Source organism: Nuphar pumila, chromosome 12, assembly GCF_984573655.1.
Source record: "Nuphar pumila chromosome 12, dmNupPumi1.hap1.1, whole genome shotgun sequence".
In the NCBI taxonomy this organism is placed as follows: domain Eukaryota; kingdom Viridiplantae; phylum Streptophyta; class Magnoliopsida; order Nymphaeales; family Nymphaeaceae; genus Nuphar; species Nuphar pumila.
The window spans coordinates 30,701,739-30,722,475 of NC_143260.1; the positions used below are offsets into that span (position 1 = coordinate 30,701,739).

Here is a 20,737-nt window from a genome sequence, read left to right on the forward strand (position 1 = left end):
GACCCCAGACCCTCTGGAAGTATGGTGAACTAGTAAAATTGCAGGTTTAACTACAGGTAATAAAACTATATTAGATAAATTCATTCAAACCTTCAAAAGGAAATAATTCAATTTAAATAGGACAGTGCCACACAGAAAACTATAATAAATCTGACAGAAGACAAGGACCTTGAGCACACCGGTATAGTGTGGGGAATCTAATACACCCAACCACCCTTCTGTTGGTGGTCGTCCATCTAGAGCCATCATCGAGATCAACATCGCCCAAAAGCATTTTAGCGTGTTTTTATATGCAAAATGGTCATGGATAAGGACTAGAGGAAACTAAAATAGGAAGGATCATGCAAATCTCCAAGACAGTTAGATGCCTGCAAATGTGCATTGAAATCATTGAGCAAGCAATCACCCATGCAACGATGGGGCCTTGGCATTTACAAAATGGCATAAGACTAGGGTCTGGGTTTCCAAGTTCAAATGTCAAATGCCGAAGATCCACATACTCCAAAGCCAACAAAGTCATCACTTAACAAAGCAAATTTGGAAAAGAAACAAGGCTCACAAAGTCTAGTATGGCAATCTGACTCTGTTCACACTGCTGCACCACACAAGCCAAAAGAAAAAGAAGAAAGACCACGCACCCATAGGTGGATCAGAACCTGCAATGGACCCCAAACAAACCTGGAATTTTCTGAAAAAGGGACATGGACATGTTTCTGTCAGGAAGAATCACGTTGGTTCACAATCATCCAGCAAACTGGGCTCAAACCAACACTGATCAGTTGAACTCACCCCTCACTAAGCTAACTAAGACCAGTATCAACCCCACACAGTCATCAGAATTGCAGCCAAAGGTTGAGTAGCTTAGCATACCTATGAATTGCAGACTGATTGTTTCACTCCTGTGTCTTCCAAAAGGGAAAAGAATAACCAAGAACCGTCTCAGGGATATCCAAGAATAACTAAAAGGTGCGATTGCAGAATCTGACTGGGGTTTGTAGGGTTGAAGGAACAGGATCGGAATAAAAAGGGGCTTGAGTTTGATCAAAACCTACTTAATACATTTGCTGCGCACAGGAGAAGACCAGCTTTCTGGTTCAATCTAGTACATAGCTAGCAAGCTACAGGGCACCCAGAAGTGTTCAGAGTCAAAACTCCCAGGAAAGCCATCACCATCATCCCAATTCTGCCTAAACTTTGAGAAAAGATGAACTTTATCACACAAGCTTTTGAATCTCAAGGATTTCACAAGAATTTAAACAAATAGAAGCAAGAAACAGGGGATTTGGCTGTATCTAAGACATCAAATCATCAATCCATATCAAACCAGCAGGCGGTTCCTAGTAGGAGAGCAGTGTTACAGCATCCACAAGTTAAAATCATTATTGCATTTAGATCATCGACGTACAAGTGAAAATAACAGGGTAACATATCAACATCAGATCAACTAAAAGAAAAGAAAATCAACCCTTCAATTTCTGCAAATAAATATGTAATCATCATATTATAAAGATAGAAACAAAGTATGATAGAGATACCAGTAGCACTCCCCCATGAATCTGATCCACTATACATTCCTCCCTCTCTCTCTCTCTCTCTCTCTCTCTCTCTCTCTCTCTCTCTCTCTCCATTCTTTATTCACAGTCTTTCAAACAAATGACCTCTACCGTTTCTCCATTTCTTCTCTCTTGTTTCGCTGCCTCACGTTACAGAATTCTCATACAAAGAACTGAAACTGCGATACACAACTAAATTGTACTTAAATTTGACAAATCACAATAGGCAACTGGGTTGCCTCCAAGGAGCCTTTGGTTTCTCCTTCTCACCATGGATCATTGAATCAGGATTTGCAGGAACCAGCCATGGATTGAGCTTGATGGAAACAATAAATGTAGTAGTTTTTTCTAAGAATTCTCAAAAGAATCAATAGTACGGAGGCGGGGGCGGCGAACTATAAGAGAAGCCCTTCACCGGTGGGAGCGAGCCATTGTAGTAAGTAGGAGGTGCTGCGGGTGCCATGGAAGCAGGAGCAGGTGGTGACGGTGTCTCGCATCCAGGGTTTGGTGGTGGTGCCGGCGGACTGTATTGGCTTGGTGGCGCTACTGAAGGAGGTGGAGGATTGGGAACAACAGGGATAGGTGATGATGGTGATGATGGTGATGATGGTGGTGGAAGCGACGGCTGCGGTGGTGGGACGTAATAGGGTGCGGGTGCAGGCAGCGATGGTGGTGGTAGCGATGGTGGCGGTACTGATGGCGGTGGAAAAGATGGTGGTGGTAGTGATGGCAGTGGCAGAGATGGTGGTGGGATGTACTCGGGTGCTGGTGCCAACGATGGTGGTGGTAGCGATGGTGGAGGTAGCGAAGGCGGTGGAAGCGATGGTGGAGATAGCGAAGGCGGTGGAAGCGATGGTGGCGGAAAAGATGGTGGTGGAACGTACTCGGGTGCTGGTGCTGGCGAAGAAGGTGATGGAGGAGGCTCTATGCAGGGTGGTGGAGGAGATGGTGGAGGCTCTATGCAGGGTGGCGGAGGCGGTGGTGGAGGTTCAATGCAGGGTGGTGGTGGAGGAGGCGAGTACGAAGGCGGAGGAGGTGGCGGCGAGAACGATGGTGGCGGTGGCGGTGGTGGTGGCGGAGAGTGCAAGAGTGGTGGTGGTGAGGACGCTGGTGGTGGTGGATAGTGCGAGGGAGGTGGCGGCGGGGGTGAGGACGCTGGTGGTGGAGGTGGATAGTGGGAGGGAGGAGGCGGCGGTGGTGAGGACGATGACGGTGGAGGTGGATAGTGGGAGGGAGGAGGCGGCGGTGGTGAGGACGATGGTGGTGGAGGTGGGGAATTGTAGACTGGCGGTGGAGGAGGTGGGGAATTGTAGACTGGCGGTGGAGGAGGTGGGGAATTGTAGACTGGTGGTGGTGGAGGAGAATGTACTGTCGGAGGCCGAGGCGGTGGAGGAGATCTGACACAGTAGACGGGTGGTGGTGGAGATCTGACGCAGTAGACGGGTGGTGGTGGAGATCTGACGCAGTATGGTGGGTGAGATGGTGGCTGTGATGGAGGTGGTGGTGGGTGAACCGATGGCTGAGCTGGCGGTGGTGGTGGTGGTGGGTGAACCGACGGCTGAGCCGGCGGTGGTGGAGGTGGAGGAGGGGGTGGAGGGTGAACCGATGGCTGAGCAGGCGGTGGTGGCGGTGGGGGTGGAGGAGGGGTTGGAGGGTGAACTGGCGGAGGTGGTGGTGGTGGGTTAACTGGAGGAGGAAGAACAGGGACAGATCCGCATTTAAAGGAGCTGCAATCAACAGGGTGGGAGAGGAACGACTTACATTGCTTCGGCGGCCTCTGCTTCGGCCTCTCCGGCAGGCAATTCCGCCGGTCATCAAAGGCCGGAATCTCCAGGCAGCTCGGCGCCTCGCCGGTGAAGAAGTTGTAGGAGAAGGTGAAGTTTCTCAGCCTCGGCAGGTCGCAGATGAACTCCGGCACCCTCCCAGACAGCATGTTGTGGGCCACGTTCAGCTGTTCCAGGCTGTGCAGACCCGCCAGGTCCTCCGGCAGGCTCCCCACCAACCTATTGAAGCTCAGGTCCAGCACCGTCAGCTCCCTCAGCAGCCCGATCTCCGGCGGCAGGCACGAGCTCAGAGCGTTGTTCATAAGGATTATCTCATTCAACGTCTCCGACATGTTCCCCAGGCTCGCCGGGACGCAGCCGTGGAAGCCGTTGTTCGCGAGCACGATGACGGAAACCGGCGAGTTGCCGAGATTGGGCGGGATCTTGAACTTGAACCTGTTGTGGTTGATGAAGATGGCGTCCAGGGGCTTGTCGAAAAGTTTGCTGGGCACGGAGCCCTCAAACTCATTGAACCTTATGTCCAGATACCTCAATGCCGGCAGATCCAGCACCACCCTGGGGAACTTGCCTGAGAACCTGTTGTTGCTGATATCCAGCTCGAACAACAGCTTCATCTTGGCAAAGGTTTTGGGGACTATCCCACAAAACCTGTTGGAGTTGATGTGGAAGAGGGCTAGGTCCGAGAGGAGGCCGAGCTCAGCAGGGAGGTACCCTGCTATGTCACCATGGTTCAGATCCACACCGGCCGCCACCGTCAAGTTGGGGTCGTGCAGAGATGGGGAACAGAAAATCCCCGTGTAGTCACACACATGGGGGCCGACCCAGTTGCCTGTGAGGTTCAGTGGGTCTGAGAAGATGGCCTTCTTCCATGATTGGAGGGCAATGTAAGCCCTCCTGAGCCTAGGATTCTCAAAGTGGAAGGATGAATCGACCCAGATATGCTCACATTTTCCCTCTCCCTCTGCAACAAGCGAGTCAAGATCACTGTCTCCATCAATGGTCTGGGTAGAGGTGGAGAAGGAGGGTGTGAGGAGGAGGAGGAGGAGGAGGAAGAGAAAGAAGGTGGTGGTGGGTTGATGGTGCATTGCAGCTCTTCTCATTATGTGGGCATGATGTGCAGAGAGAGACATGGAACATTTGGGGGGTAAGGAGATGGGAGATGGGGGAGGAGAGGCCCTTGCTTTTTGGGTGTTTTTAGAGAGAAAGGAAAGTAGTGGTGACGAGTAACATCAAGGCCAGCCAGAACACAGCTCAAAAAATAATATAAATATTGACCTTCTCTCTCTAAATTCACTCTTCACATCAACACACTCTCTCTCTAGACTGTTCTTCTCTCTCTCTAAATTGGTAATGGCACTAGCTGTGCATCATGTCGTCTATATAACACACATATATGCACACGCTTTCTCTCTCTAGAAGTAATTTGCTGGCGCGATTATTATATGGGAGGAAATTAGTTTCCGTATTTGAAATTTATTCCCTGTGGGAAGAGGGGGGGGTTGGGGTTTGCACAAGGAAAGGGATTTTCGAAACCGCGTTTTGGGAGGCCCCACACCGTGAAACCTCTCAGAGAAACCGCTGCCGGTTTTGCTTACTGTGTCAACTCTGGATCCCTCAAAAACCCTAGTTAGGTCAGCAGTTTGTTGCATGGCACCCATTGATGCCCTTGGCCTCATCCCAATTGCCCATCATATATTTTTTTAGGGTTTTTTTTTGGGAGAGTTGCTTTTTCTGGTTCTTTTTTTTACTCTTTTTGTGCATGGTGTGGATGTCCACATTTTAGGGCTGTAAAGCACCAATGACCAACCTGGTTTTGCATGGTCTTAGCCCTTGTTGTTGATTGACCACCCTGACCCTTTGACCATTAAGATTTGATTAATTAAATCATTCACTTTACAGATGATTGAGAGATCATGAGTTCGAATCTTGAGAGCGACCACTTTCTTGTAAGAGTCAGAAGATTAAGGGTTTAGATTGTCTCCAATCTCCCCCCTTCTACCGTAACCTAGAATATGGTACGTCAATCTAAAGATTAAGAAAATAAATTAATTATGTTAAAATATCACAATAAAAAAAAAAACAATTATTGAGGTTCTTAGTCCATTGTAAGTTGGGTCAAGCGATCGACACGGGTCATTAATATTACATGCCAAGCAAAACGTACATGGGCTTTTTTTCAAATATTGATGTGCGTTAACATATGGATCCTTGATATATTGGAAAAGGATCCTCATTGTTGGTATCAAACCAAAGCGATCCAAAAGGGCTAAATATTATAACGTCCATGTTTTTTAATATGATGTATACAACAAGAGGTCAAAAATGAAAATGTGCTGTTATTTTTTGTATTAACAGCTAGAACATAATGTAATAATTCTAGATTTATATATGTAATAGTCAATGTACGTGTGCTTATATTTTCTTATGAGAAAACATAATAATGAAAGAGTGTGGGGAGGTGAAATGAGGGACATTCTTGTCAATTCAAAAAAGCCGAAACAAGGGGTATGGACCCTACGGTTGGGATGAAACTTGGGGAAGGGATTATGTGAGAGGGAGTAGTAGACCCTAAACCCTAACCATGGTTAGTTAACCAGGGATGCCGCTCTTCGTCCCATGCATGCATTCATGGTGGTGGTGGTGGGGCGCATCATACTATGGACTATGGACATTAGTTTGTCCCACTGAGAGAGAGAGAGAGAGAGAATGGGCGTTCAATTAAGGCTGTGGGACCCACAAGTAGAGGCTCTACATGTGCCCTCTCACCGTCCTGCCTGCCCGGACAGTCGGCGCCCGATACTCTCTCTCTCTCTCCACGTCATTCACTCCGCGCACCGCGATATGAGGCGTGATGACTCGGGCGCAACCGTGCCACGTCGGATCACGGTCAGGGAATCATGGGGTCCATCTGTCACGTCGACACGGTGGAGGATTATTTCCGTCCATGACCTCAAAAGGCGCGTTGTGGCCCACGACCGACGGATACGAATGTACTACGATCGAGAACGATTAAGGATGGACGGTCGAGATCCAACGAGCCGTCGGTAGATGAAATGGCCGTACCGCCAGGGGAATCGGTTGGTGGAAACCGGCTCTCACCGACACCCTACTTGCCAGCTGTACCGTCTCTTACAGAAAGCCACGTGCCTCTGTTAACCAACTGGAGATGTCCACGCAGCCAGAGGACGACGGCGTGGGACCCTGGGAGGAAGACACGTCTGATCCCTGATTCTCCATTCCAACGTACTGACCGGCTACAGTGGAGCTTGGATGGACACGTGGCAGTTTATTACGAAGCCCATGTGCTCGGTCCTCATCAAACTGTTTCCCATTTAAAATTTTCCAGCAAATATTCGATTTAACCCCAAACTTTTAGTCATAATCAAGACATTACTTAACTTTTTTTTATTTATTAAATACCCCTCCGAACTTTTAGCTGGACTAATCTGATAAATCCACCCCGTACGGCACCGGCAGAGCCAGCGTGGCTAAGTCTCTGATTCTGAGAGTGATTTCTCCGCGTAAATATTAAAAAAAAAAAAAAAACTCTCACTAAACCCATGAATTGAAATGACTAAATTCACCTTTCAAAAAATTTTGATGCTTTTTTCTGTTGGCTTGTAACTTCTCTTCTTTCTCACACAACAGCAACTCGTGAAACAACTTGTTAGCCCATAAATTAACAATATATATATATATATATATCTCGCAGATATGTGATATGATTGGCAGACGTTAATTTGTGACATTGGTGGGTTTCTTTATATATTAAAAAAACTTATCAACAAATAACAAATAGAGAACTTCGATTAGTAATCTTTGACACTTGACGGTAATGAAGATTTGATATTCTTAAAGGCTTCAATGATAAATTTTGTGTTAATCATAAAGAGTAGAGAAAAGAGGGTATTAGTTTAGAGGTGCTAAAAATTTGGGCGCTACGGAAATTGTCACAAGTTTGGTGTTAATATTTAATTTTTATGAAAATCTTGGTGCCTGTTTGAAAACTACCCTCTTTTTCACCTTTTTTCCGTTTTTTAATTAGAAAAATAAAAATATTAGATTGTTGCACTTTTGATTACGACTAACTTGTTGGTCAAAATTTAAAATAAATTTAAGGAAGAAATGCGCGTGAAAAAAAAATAATGAAAGGTCTTTGGGAAAGTAATAAAATAAATTAAAAAATTAATGTAATGAAATGCGCGTTGCAAGTTCGAATCCATATGGTATAGTTGTATAACTGGTAGGGGTCTGCCTAACCCAGCTTTCTCATAAATTAAAAAATAAAAAAATGGCGAAATTCGTGGGATAATAAGGAGCGTGGAAACGGGAAAGGCATGGGGAAGCGGCTCCTTTGAATTAAATGATGGGGCCCACCACTCCGCTGGATTGACGGAAGCCGCAGCTAAGCGGCTCGGCTAATAACTGGACGGTCAAATGGGATTTGACTTTATTGTTGACTTAAATGCCCCTGTTGAATTTTCTTTTTTATTTAGGTATGTCAATGGATCGGAATTTATCCGATGTCCAACCGAATCAGACTTTGTTTAGTCAGATTTGGTAAGCCGAAACCATATCCGATTATATTCAGATGCAGATGTAGTTCTGGTTTTCGGTTACGGAATATGATGGATATCCGAGTCTGATTACCTGTGAAATTGCGGATTTTGAGATGAGCTTTTTACCAACCCAATTTTAATCCGTTTAACCAACATTCGATCAGTATGATCCAGTATCTGGTTTGAATCCAAACCGTTTACATAATTCTGATCCATTTGAGCGAAAGTGATTGTGCCAGTCTTCAGGCCATTGTCTTGGTCCATCCAATCTTGGACCAGGATCCAAATTTGCGGCAATGCACCGGGTCCAGTTTGTATCTGATAGAGTCTGGCTTAGACAGGTAAAGGTCCTGAAGGACAAGGATTAACGACCATAACCAGTATAGAACTCTTGTTCATATCTGGGTCGGGTTAATAGATACATATACCAGGCCTGGATCCAACTAATATTTGGAGCCTCCAGAGCTGAATCGACTAGCTTATTGGATCTATATTGGTCTATCTATGTCCCGCTACCATCAGCTGGCTTGTGTAAAAAATACTGGATCCTAACCAAAATCTGGCACAAATATGGACGTCTTGTACCTGAGGTTCAAAAGAAGGAAAGATATTTACCTGATTAAGATGGATCTCTGCTGAGGACCCGAATCTTGATCTAGGTGGTGAGGATCCAAGAAGGTAGGACCTATCAATTTGTATCATTCTGTGTTCTTAACTTAATAATGCAGAACATTTGGATTTTGGATCTGCATAATGTCTGGTAACTTCATGATAGGGATATGGATCTGGATCTGGATCTAGAAAAGGGTCCAAGTCGGTAGGACCCATCAATTTGTATCATTCCATGTTTTCAACTTGCTATTACAAAAGAGTGAAGTTTTAAGATTTGTGTCGGTATGCCCTGCTCGATCACTGTGACCCAATGAACACATACAAAGATAGTGGGGGCCACTTGTTCTTTCAGTAATAGGCCCTAGGGATACAAATGAATCAGATCTGGTTGGATCTATTATCCAATTCCAATACATTATTATTTTTGTATACGGATCTTAAAATAGAATCCAATTGCGCCTTCAGATCGTACCCAGACTAATATCTGATTCAGTTCAGATTTGAGCGGGCATTTTATGTTGGATCCACATACGGATGTGCACCAGGTCTTGTCTGTTTATACTTTTCGCACTTAAAATGCATATTTTTTCAACTTATTTTTGCCAGTATCCTGGTTTAAATGTACTTCATTGGATCCATTTCCAATTTGAATTTGGACTAGGACTTACCGCTTAAAATTCAACTTGGATCCACCATGTCTGGCTCATGCCTGATCCACTTGCATCTTAAATCGAATTGTGCTTTCAGATCGTACGCGGACTAATATCTGATTCGGTTCACATTTGAGCCGACATTATATGATGGATCTGCAAACAGATCTGCACCAAGTCTTGTCTGTTTACATTTTTTACATGTAAAATGCAAGTTTTCTCACATTTTAAATGTACTTCATTGAATCTATACTGGTACCTATGGTTTAAAATAAAATTTGGATTAACCACATCTGGCGAATACCCGATCCATTTGCACCTTACCAAGGACTCAATATTACATAAAACCTGACCAAGTTCATGAAGTCCAAGGATTTTTCATTATGAAAAGAGATTCGAGTTCTTGAAGTTAACCACATTTTTTTTTCATTTATTACAATGGAAAACCAGCATTGAGTCAGAAGACCCGCTCTACTAAAATGCCTTGTTAAGCGTGGTTGGTAGGAGCACGTTTCCTTGTGGTAGGTTCAAAATGTTGGTCATAAATGACCAAGGTTAGCCATGCATTGAGGAGAGAGGTAGTCTCAAACTCTCTTTCCAACGCATGAAACTGGCCAGAGTAGGCTTTATCCAAATGAAATTTATTTGAATAAACATTAAGTGAAACTTATTACTGAAATTCTTTCTTTAGAAAAAAAAATCTGTAGATCCAGTAAAGCTTGGTAAACCACCAGCAAACTCTTCCTTTTAAAGGAGAGGATCTCACACAACAAAAGATAGAGAAATGTCTAAAGTGAGAAATCCTCTTCTGAAGAAGGCCTATTACAATACCTTAGAGCTTCATCATCTACGCACATTGTGTACACCACATCCTATCAGTGGTATCAGTGTAGGTTTGTGGTGTGCTCACTTTTGTCACTGTTCGAAGTCATCGATTGCCGCTCAGAACCACAAAACATTGATCTATTGGATTAACCACCATGATTGACGTGGTGGTTATCCACGATGTGGATACATCCCCACATCAGAGATGATCCATCCGATAAACCAGGTATAGGATAAGGGGGAACGGTTACGCAAACCGTTCCCACTCTATTCTTTATAAATACAGGTCTACTCACCGGCTGCCTGAGGAAGCTTGCGCTTGTGATAACTGCAACATCCGGCGACCTCCATATCCGGTAACCACAGCAGTCCGCCAATGGCTACCTCAAGTACGCAATTCTCTCTTGTGTGATTTACTGTTTTAAATAATAGTTTTTTTGGTTTTTCCATCACAGGAGAGGTGATGCCGGAAACCGACCCAACAATGGGTTATGGGCCCACAACACGCCCCCGCTGCGAGGGTTTGATGGTGTTTTTGGGTTTTCTGGCAAGTGTCGCTATTGGGCGACAGTGTTTTTCGACGACTGTCGCCATGGGGCGATATACCTTTTTCCGGCAAAGAGGCATCACTGTGGGGTGACATTGATGGTTGTCGACAGCAGGTCACCATGGGGCGACATTGTGTCGACGGCAGTCGATGACTGTCGTCGTTGGGCGACAGACAACAAAAAAAATCAAGGGGGTTTCGGGTTTTTACCTGAGGCCATTAGGTTGGTGGATCTTTTGCCGTCACTGAATACTGTCGAGCAGTGTCGATGATTTTCAGGCCTGCATCTGATCGGCGATGCCAGCATCCAGCCGGCAACGCAGCACAAGGGTTTTTCCCGTTTTCTTTACCGTCGGGTGAGGGCAAATGTTGCGCAGACCCGGGACTTGTGAGGATCGTCGGCAGATGTGCAGGCTCGTTGGCACGTGATGTTTGTCGTCGGCGGGCGATGTTGGTCGCCGGCAGGAAGATGGAAAAACCCCTCTTTTTTCAGAAAAATCAGGTTTTAAGTTTTAAAGTTCTGATTTTAATCGGGTGGAACCGGATCGGGTCCGATACTGGGTCAGACACGGATCCGGCCCAGATCAAGTTATACCGGGTTATCAGGATACAACTCGAGTCTGACCCAGATCCGGTTTGTATCGGGTCTGACCCCGCTCCGGTTTATACCGGGTCTGACCTGGATCCAGTTAATACCGAGTCTGACCCGGATTCGGTTCCAACCGGGCCTGACCCGGATCCAGTTATTGTCGGGTCTGACCCGAATCCAGTTTACAGCCGGGTCTGACCTGGATTCAGTTTATAGCCGGGTCCGACCTGGATCCAGTTAATACCAGGTTTGACCCGGATTCGGATCCAACCGGGCCTGACCCGGATCCGGTTATTGTCGGGTCTGACCCAGATCTAGCTTATACCAGGTCTGACCCGAATCCGGTTTGTACCGGGTCTGACCCGAATCCAGTAGGGTCCATGTACTATTTGGCCTGAACCGGATCAGGGACTGATTCAGCCCCCCTTCCGAGACCGGTTCGGAGCCATTTTTGACCGGTTCCGAGATGCTAAGACCCTGTTTTCTTAAATATAAGAAAATACAGGGATTTTTTGCATACGATTATAGGGTTTTTATGAACTTTTGTTCATACTTGACATCGGTTCATAAGGTTCAGAACTGGTTCAGGCCCTTTGATGACCAGTTCGGGGTTGTTTCAGACCGGTTCAAAGTGTTTTCAAACCGGTTCCTGCATGAAGACCCAAGGTTTTATCCATTTAAGCTTGGCTTGGGTTATTGCTCATGCATTTATTTGTAATTATGCATGTGGGAATGATTGTGTATAGTATTGGCATTAAGGATAGCTAGATGACTTATTGAATTTATGTCACCAAAGTGACTGAATACACGTATGTTGTCAAAATTTTATATTATCATATGGTTTTAGCCAATATTACTGTTGTACTTAGATTCATGAAATGATAAACGACCCATAGGTAGTTTTATCGTGTTTGAAATTTAAGTAGGGTAGAATAAGGTAAATATGTCGAGATACATCACACATGTGTGTGTATCCAAAGGTACCTTGTGTTGATGGTCTAACTTCATAAGAACCTTAGTTTTACCGAATATGGTTGGTAGGTGAAGTATTTTTGCGTGTCGGAGCTTTTACCAAAGTAGGACTCCGATGACCCCTTTTACTCACCTGAAAATAAGCATATCAAGGGCCTTTATTCTTTTGCTTTTTCCACTAAAGTTTTAGTCGCGTACGAATGCTTCTTGATACATGTCTTTTGTCATGCAGTTTCTAGTTTTGTTATTTTAGATGACTCAAGCTCTATACCTTTTCTTGATGGATCTAACTTTAGTGATTGGAAAGAAATTGTTCTTTTTACATTAGGGTATATGGATTTAGATCTGACCCTAAGGATAGATGAACTCGCTGCCCTCACTAATCAGAGCACTGCTGATCAAAAGATTGCTTTTGAGAAGTGGGAGCGGTCGAATAGACTTAACTTGTTGCTTTTGCAATCTAAAGTAGCTAAAAATATTCGTAGTGCTATCCCACAATGCAGAACAATGAGAAAATTTATGAATACCATTGAGGCACAGTTTGTGAGTTCAAACAAAGCCAGAGCCAGTACCCTGATGTCTAAGCTCATATCTATAAAATATTCTGAAGGAGAAAACATTCGCCAGCACATTTTAGAGAAGAGGAACATAGTGTCTCAACTAAATAACATGAAGCTCACCATCATTGATTCTTTCCTAGTGCATTTAGTCTTAACGTCCTTACCTTTGGAATATGGACCTTTCAAAATCTCTTATAACACACATAATGATGAATGAATGTTCAATGAACTTATGCCCAAGTGTGTTAAACAAGAAGAGAGGTTGAAAGGAGAGAAGGTGCAGAGTCATATATGGTTTCTCATACATCCAATGTAGGAACAAAGAAGAATGCATTTAAGAGAAATGCTAGGAAAAAGCCAAATGGGGATAAGTCATCCCAAGACAAGCAATCTGACTCTACTCCCATAAGGTGTTTTTTTTGTAAGAAGAAGGGATACATGAAGGCAGATTGCATAAAGTACAAAAAGTGGTTGAAAAAGAGAGGTAATTTATCATTTGTTTCTCATGAATGTAATTTATTACAAATTCCTAAAAATAGCTGGTGGATTGATTCTGGTGCTACTGTTCATATTTTCAATTGTCTACAGTTGTTCCTGAGCAAAAGGGAACCAATAATGCATGAGAAGAACATCTATTCGGGAAACAAGATGCGTTCACATGTGAAGGGTGTTGGACCCTGCAGGATTACTCTAGATACAGGTGTAGTTTTAGATCTTCATGATGTCTTTTATATTTTATCATATAGTAGAAACTTAATTTCAATTTCAAAGTTGGATAAATTTGGATATTGTTTTAAGTTTAAAATTTTCAAATTGTTCATTTATAGAAATTCAATTGAAATTGGTTCTGCATCAGTTTATAATGGTTTATATAGATTGAATATGAAGATCCAAACTCAGGAATCTCTGACTTCTGAATACGCACTGGTTAGAAATAAACGTAGCTTAATAAATGATAAATCTTACATGCTTTGGCATCGAAGGTTGGGTCATATCTCTGAAAAGAGGATAAAGAGACTTATAAATGAAGGGATCTTGAAATCTCTAGATTTTACCGACAATGACTCATGTGTTGATTGCATAAAGGCTAAGCATACAAACACATATAAAGAGGGTGTCAAACACAGTAGTGAGATATTGGAGATAGTTCATACAAATGTACTATTCTCGGTATATGTATCTTTACTTGATCTTTGAAAAATCTGATGTTTTTCAGATGTTTAAGAAATTTAAGAAAGAAGTAGAGAAACAAACTGATAAGGTTATTAAGATAGTCAGGTCTGATAGAGGTGGCGATATTATGGTAGATTTACTGAGATGGGGCAAAGAAAAATATCATTAGCGCGATTTCTTAAAAAAGAAGATATTGTGCCTCAATATACCATGCCTGGTAGTGCCTATCAGAATGGTGTAGCTGAAAGGAGAAATCGTACGCTTAAGAAAATGGTCAGAGCTATGTTGAATTATTCAACACTTCCCATAAAGTTGTGGGGCGAAGCCTTAAGGATTGTTGTGCATATTTTGAATAAGGTTTCTATAAAATCTGTGCCTAAAACTCCTTATGAGTTGTGGACAGGTAAAAAATCATCACTGTCTTATATACACATATGGGGATGTCCTGCAGAGACTAAGTTGTATAACCCCCACATTAAAGCCTTTGATTCAAGAACAACCAGTGGATATTTCATTGGTTATCCAGAAAGATCAAAAGGGTGCAGGTTTTATTGCATATCACACTCACCACAGATTGTTGAAACGGATAAGGCAAAATTCCTATAAGATGGTTCAGTAGGATTGAGTGCACTTCAAAGCCTTTGTTTTGAGGAAGTACATGATCTAGTTTCATCATCTGTTAAGAAAAATATCGAAAGATACCACATTATTATTCCTAATGATGATATGGTTGATCAGGTACTGAGGCGTACGCCTCTCATAACTGGAATGGAAGTGAAGCGGTGGGAGGGGAGGCAGTAAGAGAAGGGCCACCCGCCCAGCTGGTACGGAAGCGAGGGATATGCCGGTCGTCCGGTGGTCGGAGAAGACTGAGCAGCAGCTGCAGCACAGCAACTCTGGTGGTCGGTGGTCACAACTGGTCTGAGGTTGATGAGGGGCGCATCACAGCAACGCCTCAGTACCTTGAGTGTGCGCCTCGCCTCTGGGGCGTACGCTTCAGGTACTGAGACGTACGCCTCTCACAACACTGGATCTGAATGAAGATGTATACATAGAACAACATCTTGGTTTCTCTGAAGATGATCATTTGGTTTGCAAGCTTAACAAATCAATATATGGACTTAAACAGGCCTCCCGACAGTGGTATATTAAATTTTTTCAAGTCATTGTGACTTTCAGGATTACAAAAAATATTATTGATCAATGTATATACCTTAAGGAAAGTGGGAGTAAGTTCATTATATTGATGTTGCATGTGTATGGCATCTTACTTGCAACCAACGATATAAAGTTGCTTTCAGAGACAAAACAGTTTCTTGCATCACATTTTGATATGAAAGATATGGGTGAGGTTGCTTATGTTCTTGGCATTGAGATTCGTCGACACAGAACAAAAGGTTTTCTAAGCCTTTTTTAGAGATTCCTGGAGGTCACAGTGGTTGAGCACCCAATAGTAGCCAGTCTCAACCTTCATCTTCACGGGCTGCTTCGATAGGTATATCATTTAACTAATTGTATACTTAATTAGTTTAAATGTGTATTGTATGAATTTCTAATTCATTGTTCTGTAAATGATGTTTCGCTTGCATATGACCCACCTACACCAGCTACTCATACACATCACGAGACAACGTCGGATGCATGGTCTTCTCAGTGTGACACACGATGACTCATTCAAATAGTGTATATCGATAGTCACTCATAAGTATTTGATTGTCACTTGTCCAATACTTATCTTATAAATAGTGTATATCAATAGTCGATTGTTAATGTGTACCAATTCATGTGCAGTGTAAGGTTCGAGCCACAAAAAGTAATACAAAAATTAGGAAGTCACTACTTCAGCATCTACCAGAACCGGTCGCTCAATGAAAAGAGTACCCGAAGGAGGTGTTGGAAAGATTATGATCCCCATTCATGGTATACAATCGTTTATTATAGCTAATGTGTTTTATATTTATTTTTTTTATAGTCATGTGTACTAACTTTCTGAATTTATTTATAGGCTTCGAATCGCTTCGCGACTACGAACGAGGAGCAGGATGTGAGGCAGGTGTGGCAGAAGGTGACCGTCAGTCGATTTGCCTACATGCTACACAATATGAAGACTGCAACAATAAAAGCATTTAGTGGGATAGATAATCCACTGTAGTGGAAGGGCCATGGCCCTTCTACTATCACGACAGATTATTGGGATGCAATATGCGACAAGTGGGCGAGCCATGAATTTTGAAACTGCTCAGCAAAGGCTGCACAAAACCGAATGAGAATGCCTGATGCCCATCTACACACAGGTGGATCTAGGACTTTTGAGAGACACTAGAAGAAAATGGTAACTCATTAATATATATTGGCAAATTTATAAGTATCTCTGCTTACTTTTTAATTGTTTTTTTTATCATTTAACCTTACAGAAAGCAAAAAAAGGAGGCATGGTGCCTTACAAGGATGTGTTTGTTGAAATACATAAACTTAAGAGCACGGGAGAGTTTGTATCAGAGAAGGCGAGAGCGACAATGATATGTATTTATTGTATTAATAAATATTGTAATATATAAGTTACCATGAATTACATTAGCATAAATATTATAATTCTTAATTATTAATTCATATTCATTACTTTGTTGAAGTCATACGAGCAGCAGATGGTAGAGTGATATAGCGATGACTCCACTCAGCATCCTCCTTTTGATCCTACAGCATGGGTGACTGCAATCGGTGAACCCAAAAAGGGTCGTGTGTTCAGGTTTGGGAGTAACATGAACACCACACCAGTCGTTGCCTTTTGCAGTAAGAGCTCTCAGAGTTCTCCCGCCAGCATCAACTTCCACCATTTGATTGACTTTGTTGTTTCTTGGGATGGTATCTGACAGCTTCTTCAGGACACAATGCGTAACTTTTTACATGAAGTCATTCCCAACCTTGTCCATAATGAGTTGTGCAACTTTTTTCGGAACAGAGAAACTTTGTCTACATTCAACATGAGCTTTGGTGCCCGTCAGGTATAAAGTTTCATGTCATTCATTTCATGTCGTTAGATTTCAAGATAGTATATGCATGATTGAATACATATATGCATGATTGAATCACTATGAATTTTTATTGATAGCATTATAACACATGTATGCATGATTGGATCACTATGAAAGTTTTTTGACAACCTTAGAACACATATAAGCATGATTTCATCACTATAAAAGTTATTTGACTGCCTTATAACACATATATGCATGATTGAATCACTATGAAAGTTTTTTGACAACCTTAGAACACATATAAGCATAATTTCATCACTATGAAAGTTATTTGACTGCCTTATAACACATATATGCATGAATGAATCACTATGAAAGTTTTTTGACAACCTTAGAACACATATAAGCATGATTGCATCACTATGAAAGTTATTTGACTACTTTATAACACATATATGCATGATTGAATCACTATGAAAGTTTTTTGATAACCTTAGAACACATATAAGCATGATTGCATCACTATGAAAGTTATTGCTAGTCTATGTATCATTCATGTTACTTTGATTGCCTATTATTTATTTTATTATATTTTGTTTATCAATACTAACATTTTGATTCTTTTGTACGATGTTGAAGATGATCAGTGTAGAAGAGCTAATGGAGGCATGGATGAAGGGGTAGATCGAGACAATGAAGAGGTTGATGCTGTGAATCTTGACAATGATTAGATTCTTGTATTGAATTTGTTTCACGTACTTGTTGTTTCAAACGAAACTCTTTGTATATGTTCACTTGTAACTAATTAGAACTTGACGAGGATTATAGTAGGTTGTTAAATTTGTTTCACTTATAACTTGTGTTAAATTTGTTTCACCTACGTTGTATATGTATTTTTTATGTGTACTTTGTTTTTTACACACAGGTTATATAAATTGTATAACGAGAATTTTTTTTTGATATTTATATTTCAAATAAAAAATTTTATTTTATTTTCAAATTTTGCAACGGATTAGCGACGGATTAGGGACGGATATTTATCTGTCTTAAAAACTGAATCAGTCGATGTTTTGCAATGGAATGTAATCCATCGCAAATCCGTCGATAAATTAGTGATGGATACGTATTCATTGTTAAATTTTAGCGATGGATTATCGATGGATATGTATCTGTCGTAAAACCAAATCAGTCCTTATTTAGCGACGAATTTATGACAGATCATGACATTCGCTAATCTGTCGTGAATTAGCGATGGAAGTATCAACAAATCAGTTCTGGCGCTAATTAGCGACTAGAAAATTGCGGCAGATTTTATCCATCACTAAGTCATCGCCAATCCATCGCTAAATGGATTGGCTATGGATTATCGTCGGATAGAGTCTGTCGCTAATTCGCAAAATTTTTGTAGTGACATCATATAGCCATGAGCAAGGAAGAAATGGTGGACATGATCGAGTATCAACCCGAAAAACATCAGGTGTACATGGTGAATAACACCTACTCTGATATTATGGGTGTTGGGACTTATCGTGTTGAAACTTTTAGGAACAATATTATGTTATCAAATGTTTTGTTCGTACCATCCATGAGACGAAATCTAGTGATTGTTCCGGCATTGGTTACTAAGGATTTTGAAATTAAGTTTTTTTCAGGAAAGATTACTATAGAAAAATATGGTCGGGTTCTATTTGATGGGGTTTTTGATAAACAATATGGTCTGTTCAAAATTTCTGATTCTGAGATGAATAAAATTCTATCTATTTCTGCTTATATTGACTTATTAATTTAAAGAAAAAAAATTTGTTGGATTAAATCTAATACCTGACTTTGATGAATCTTCTTTTCATAGGTGTGAACCTTGTATTTATGATAAAATGATAAGAAAGTCATTTTCACATAATGTAACTAGAGTATCTAAATTATTAGAAATCATACACAATGACATTTGTGGACCTGTCAGGACTCACTGATAAAAGAATGAAGTATTGTCTTTTATTGATGACTTTTCAAGATATAGTTATGTATATCTTATAATATATAAGTGTGAAGCATTAAAAAAATTTAAAGAATATCATCAAGAAGTCAAAAACCAACTTAGTAGAAAGATTAAAGTTTTACGGTCCTAGCGAGAAGGAGAATATATCTCAAATGAATTTTTTGAATATTGTAAGGCTAATGGGATTACACCTCAAACTACGACTTGAGACACTCTTCAACAAAATGGCGTAGCTGAAAAATTCAATAAGACCCTAATAGACATGGTTAGATGCATATTATCTAATGTTTCATTGCTTAAAGTATTTTGAGGAAAAACAATACATACAGCAACATATATATGTTTTAAATGGGGTTCCGTGTAAGGCTATTGTCTCTACATCTTATGAATTATAGACTAGAAGAAAACTTAACCTAGGTCACCTTTGTATGTGGGGTTCAATAGCTCATATAAAAGTTATAGAGCGACTAAGAGATAAACTTGATAGATGATCTATAAGGTGTATCTTTATTGGATATCCTAAAGAATCTAAAGGTTATAGATTTTATCATCCAGATAAGGGTTTAATCAAAACTAAAGATATTATATTCTTTGAAGATCAAAACTTGGAAAAATTATTCTTAAAATAGTGTAGATGATCATCTTGATTTATATTATGACTGATGACTCGCAAGAATGTTTATGTAATAATGAACTATCTGTTAGTTCTCTGAATTCTTTACATCAGACTCGGGTTGGACGCAAAAGGTCTAGAGCTCCCTCATTATAATTGGATGACTATTATGTCTACCTGTCAGAGGAATTGTGTTATGCCTTAGACTTGGATGATATAGAAGATAACTTGTCATATAATGAGGCAATAAAATCAGGTGAGTCAACAGATAGAGTAAAAGTCATGGACGAGAAAATTGAGTCCATTAAGAAAAACCAAGTCTAGGAATTGATTGATTTACCTGAGAAAAGAAAAGTCATTGGATGTAAATAGATTTTAATGAAAAAATTCAAATCTGATGGCAGTATTGATAAATTTAAAGCAAGATTGGTAGTTGAAGGTTTTTCTCATAAAGAAAGGTTAAACTATATTGATACATCAAATAGATGTTAAAACCGCTTTCCTTAATGATTTACTTAAGAAAATCATTTTTATGGAATAACCTGAAGGGTATATAATTAAAGGCAAAGAAGATAAAGTACATAGGTTAAAAAAAAATTATACTGACTCAAGTAATTACCATGTCAATGGTATTTAAAAATTTATAAGACAATTACATCATTAGTATTTGTGACAAATAAATTTAACCACTGTGTTTATGTCTGAAAAAGTATGAGTAAATTTGTTATTCTCTCACTATATGTGGATGACATTCTTTTGACTGAAAACGACAATGATATGATTATCAAAACTAAGTCATGGTTAAATTCTCAATTCGAGATGAAAGACATGAGAGAGGCATCCTATGTTCTTGGAATTAAAATTACTCGAAATAGAAATTCTAAATTTTTAAGCTTGAGTCAAGAAAGGTATGTAAATCATATACTCAAAAAATTTTGAATGAGTGATTGCAAACCTATTAGAATGCTTGTAGTAAAGAGTGTTAAATTGAGTAAGAATGATAATCATGGTGATGGAACAAGAAAGACTGAATGTCACTTATGCACAAGCTATTAGAAGCTTGATATATGTTATGTTATGCACAATGCCTGATATCAGCTTTATTGTTCGCCTTGTTAGTCGCTACCAAAGTAAACATAGTTGGCCTCACTAACAAGCAGTAAAAAGAATATTTTGATATTTAAAATGGACTATAAACTTGAAATTGTGTTTTCAAGATGATGTTTTAGAATTGACTGGATATTTTGATATTGACTTTATAGGCAACATAGATGATAGTAAATTCACTTATGGATATATTTTTCTCTTCGAAAGAGGAGCAATTTCTTG

General features: G+C 40.8%; 1 protein-coding gene across 1 annotated transcript; it reads right to left on the minus strand.

Moving 5' to 3' along the window:
* Positions 1-1,472: 1,472 nt before the first annotated feature.
* On the minus strand, positions 1,473-4,663 carry LOC149820510 (uncharacterized). Its single transcript, XM_089983136.1, has one exon. The coding sequence runs from the start codon at positions 4,465-4,467 to the stop codon at positions 1,921-1,923; it is 2,547 nt and encodes an 848-aa protein (XP_089839262.1). The 5' UTR covers positions 4,468-4,663; the 3' UTR covers positions 1,473-1,920.
* Between the last annotated feature and the right edge of the window lie 16,074 nt (positions 4,664-20,737).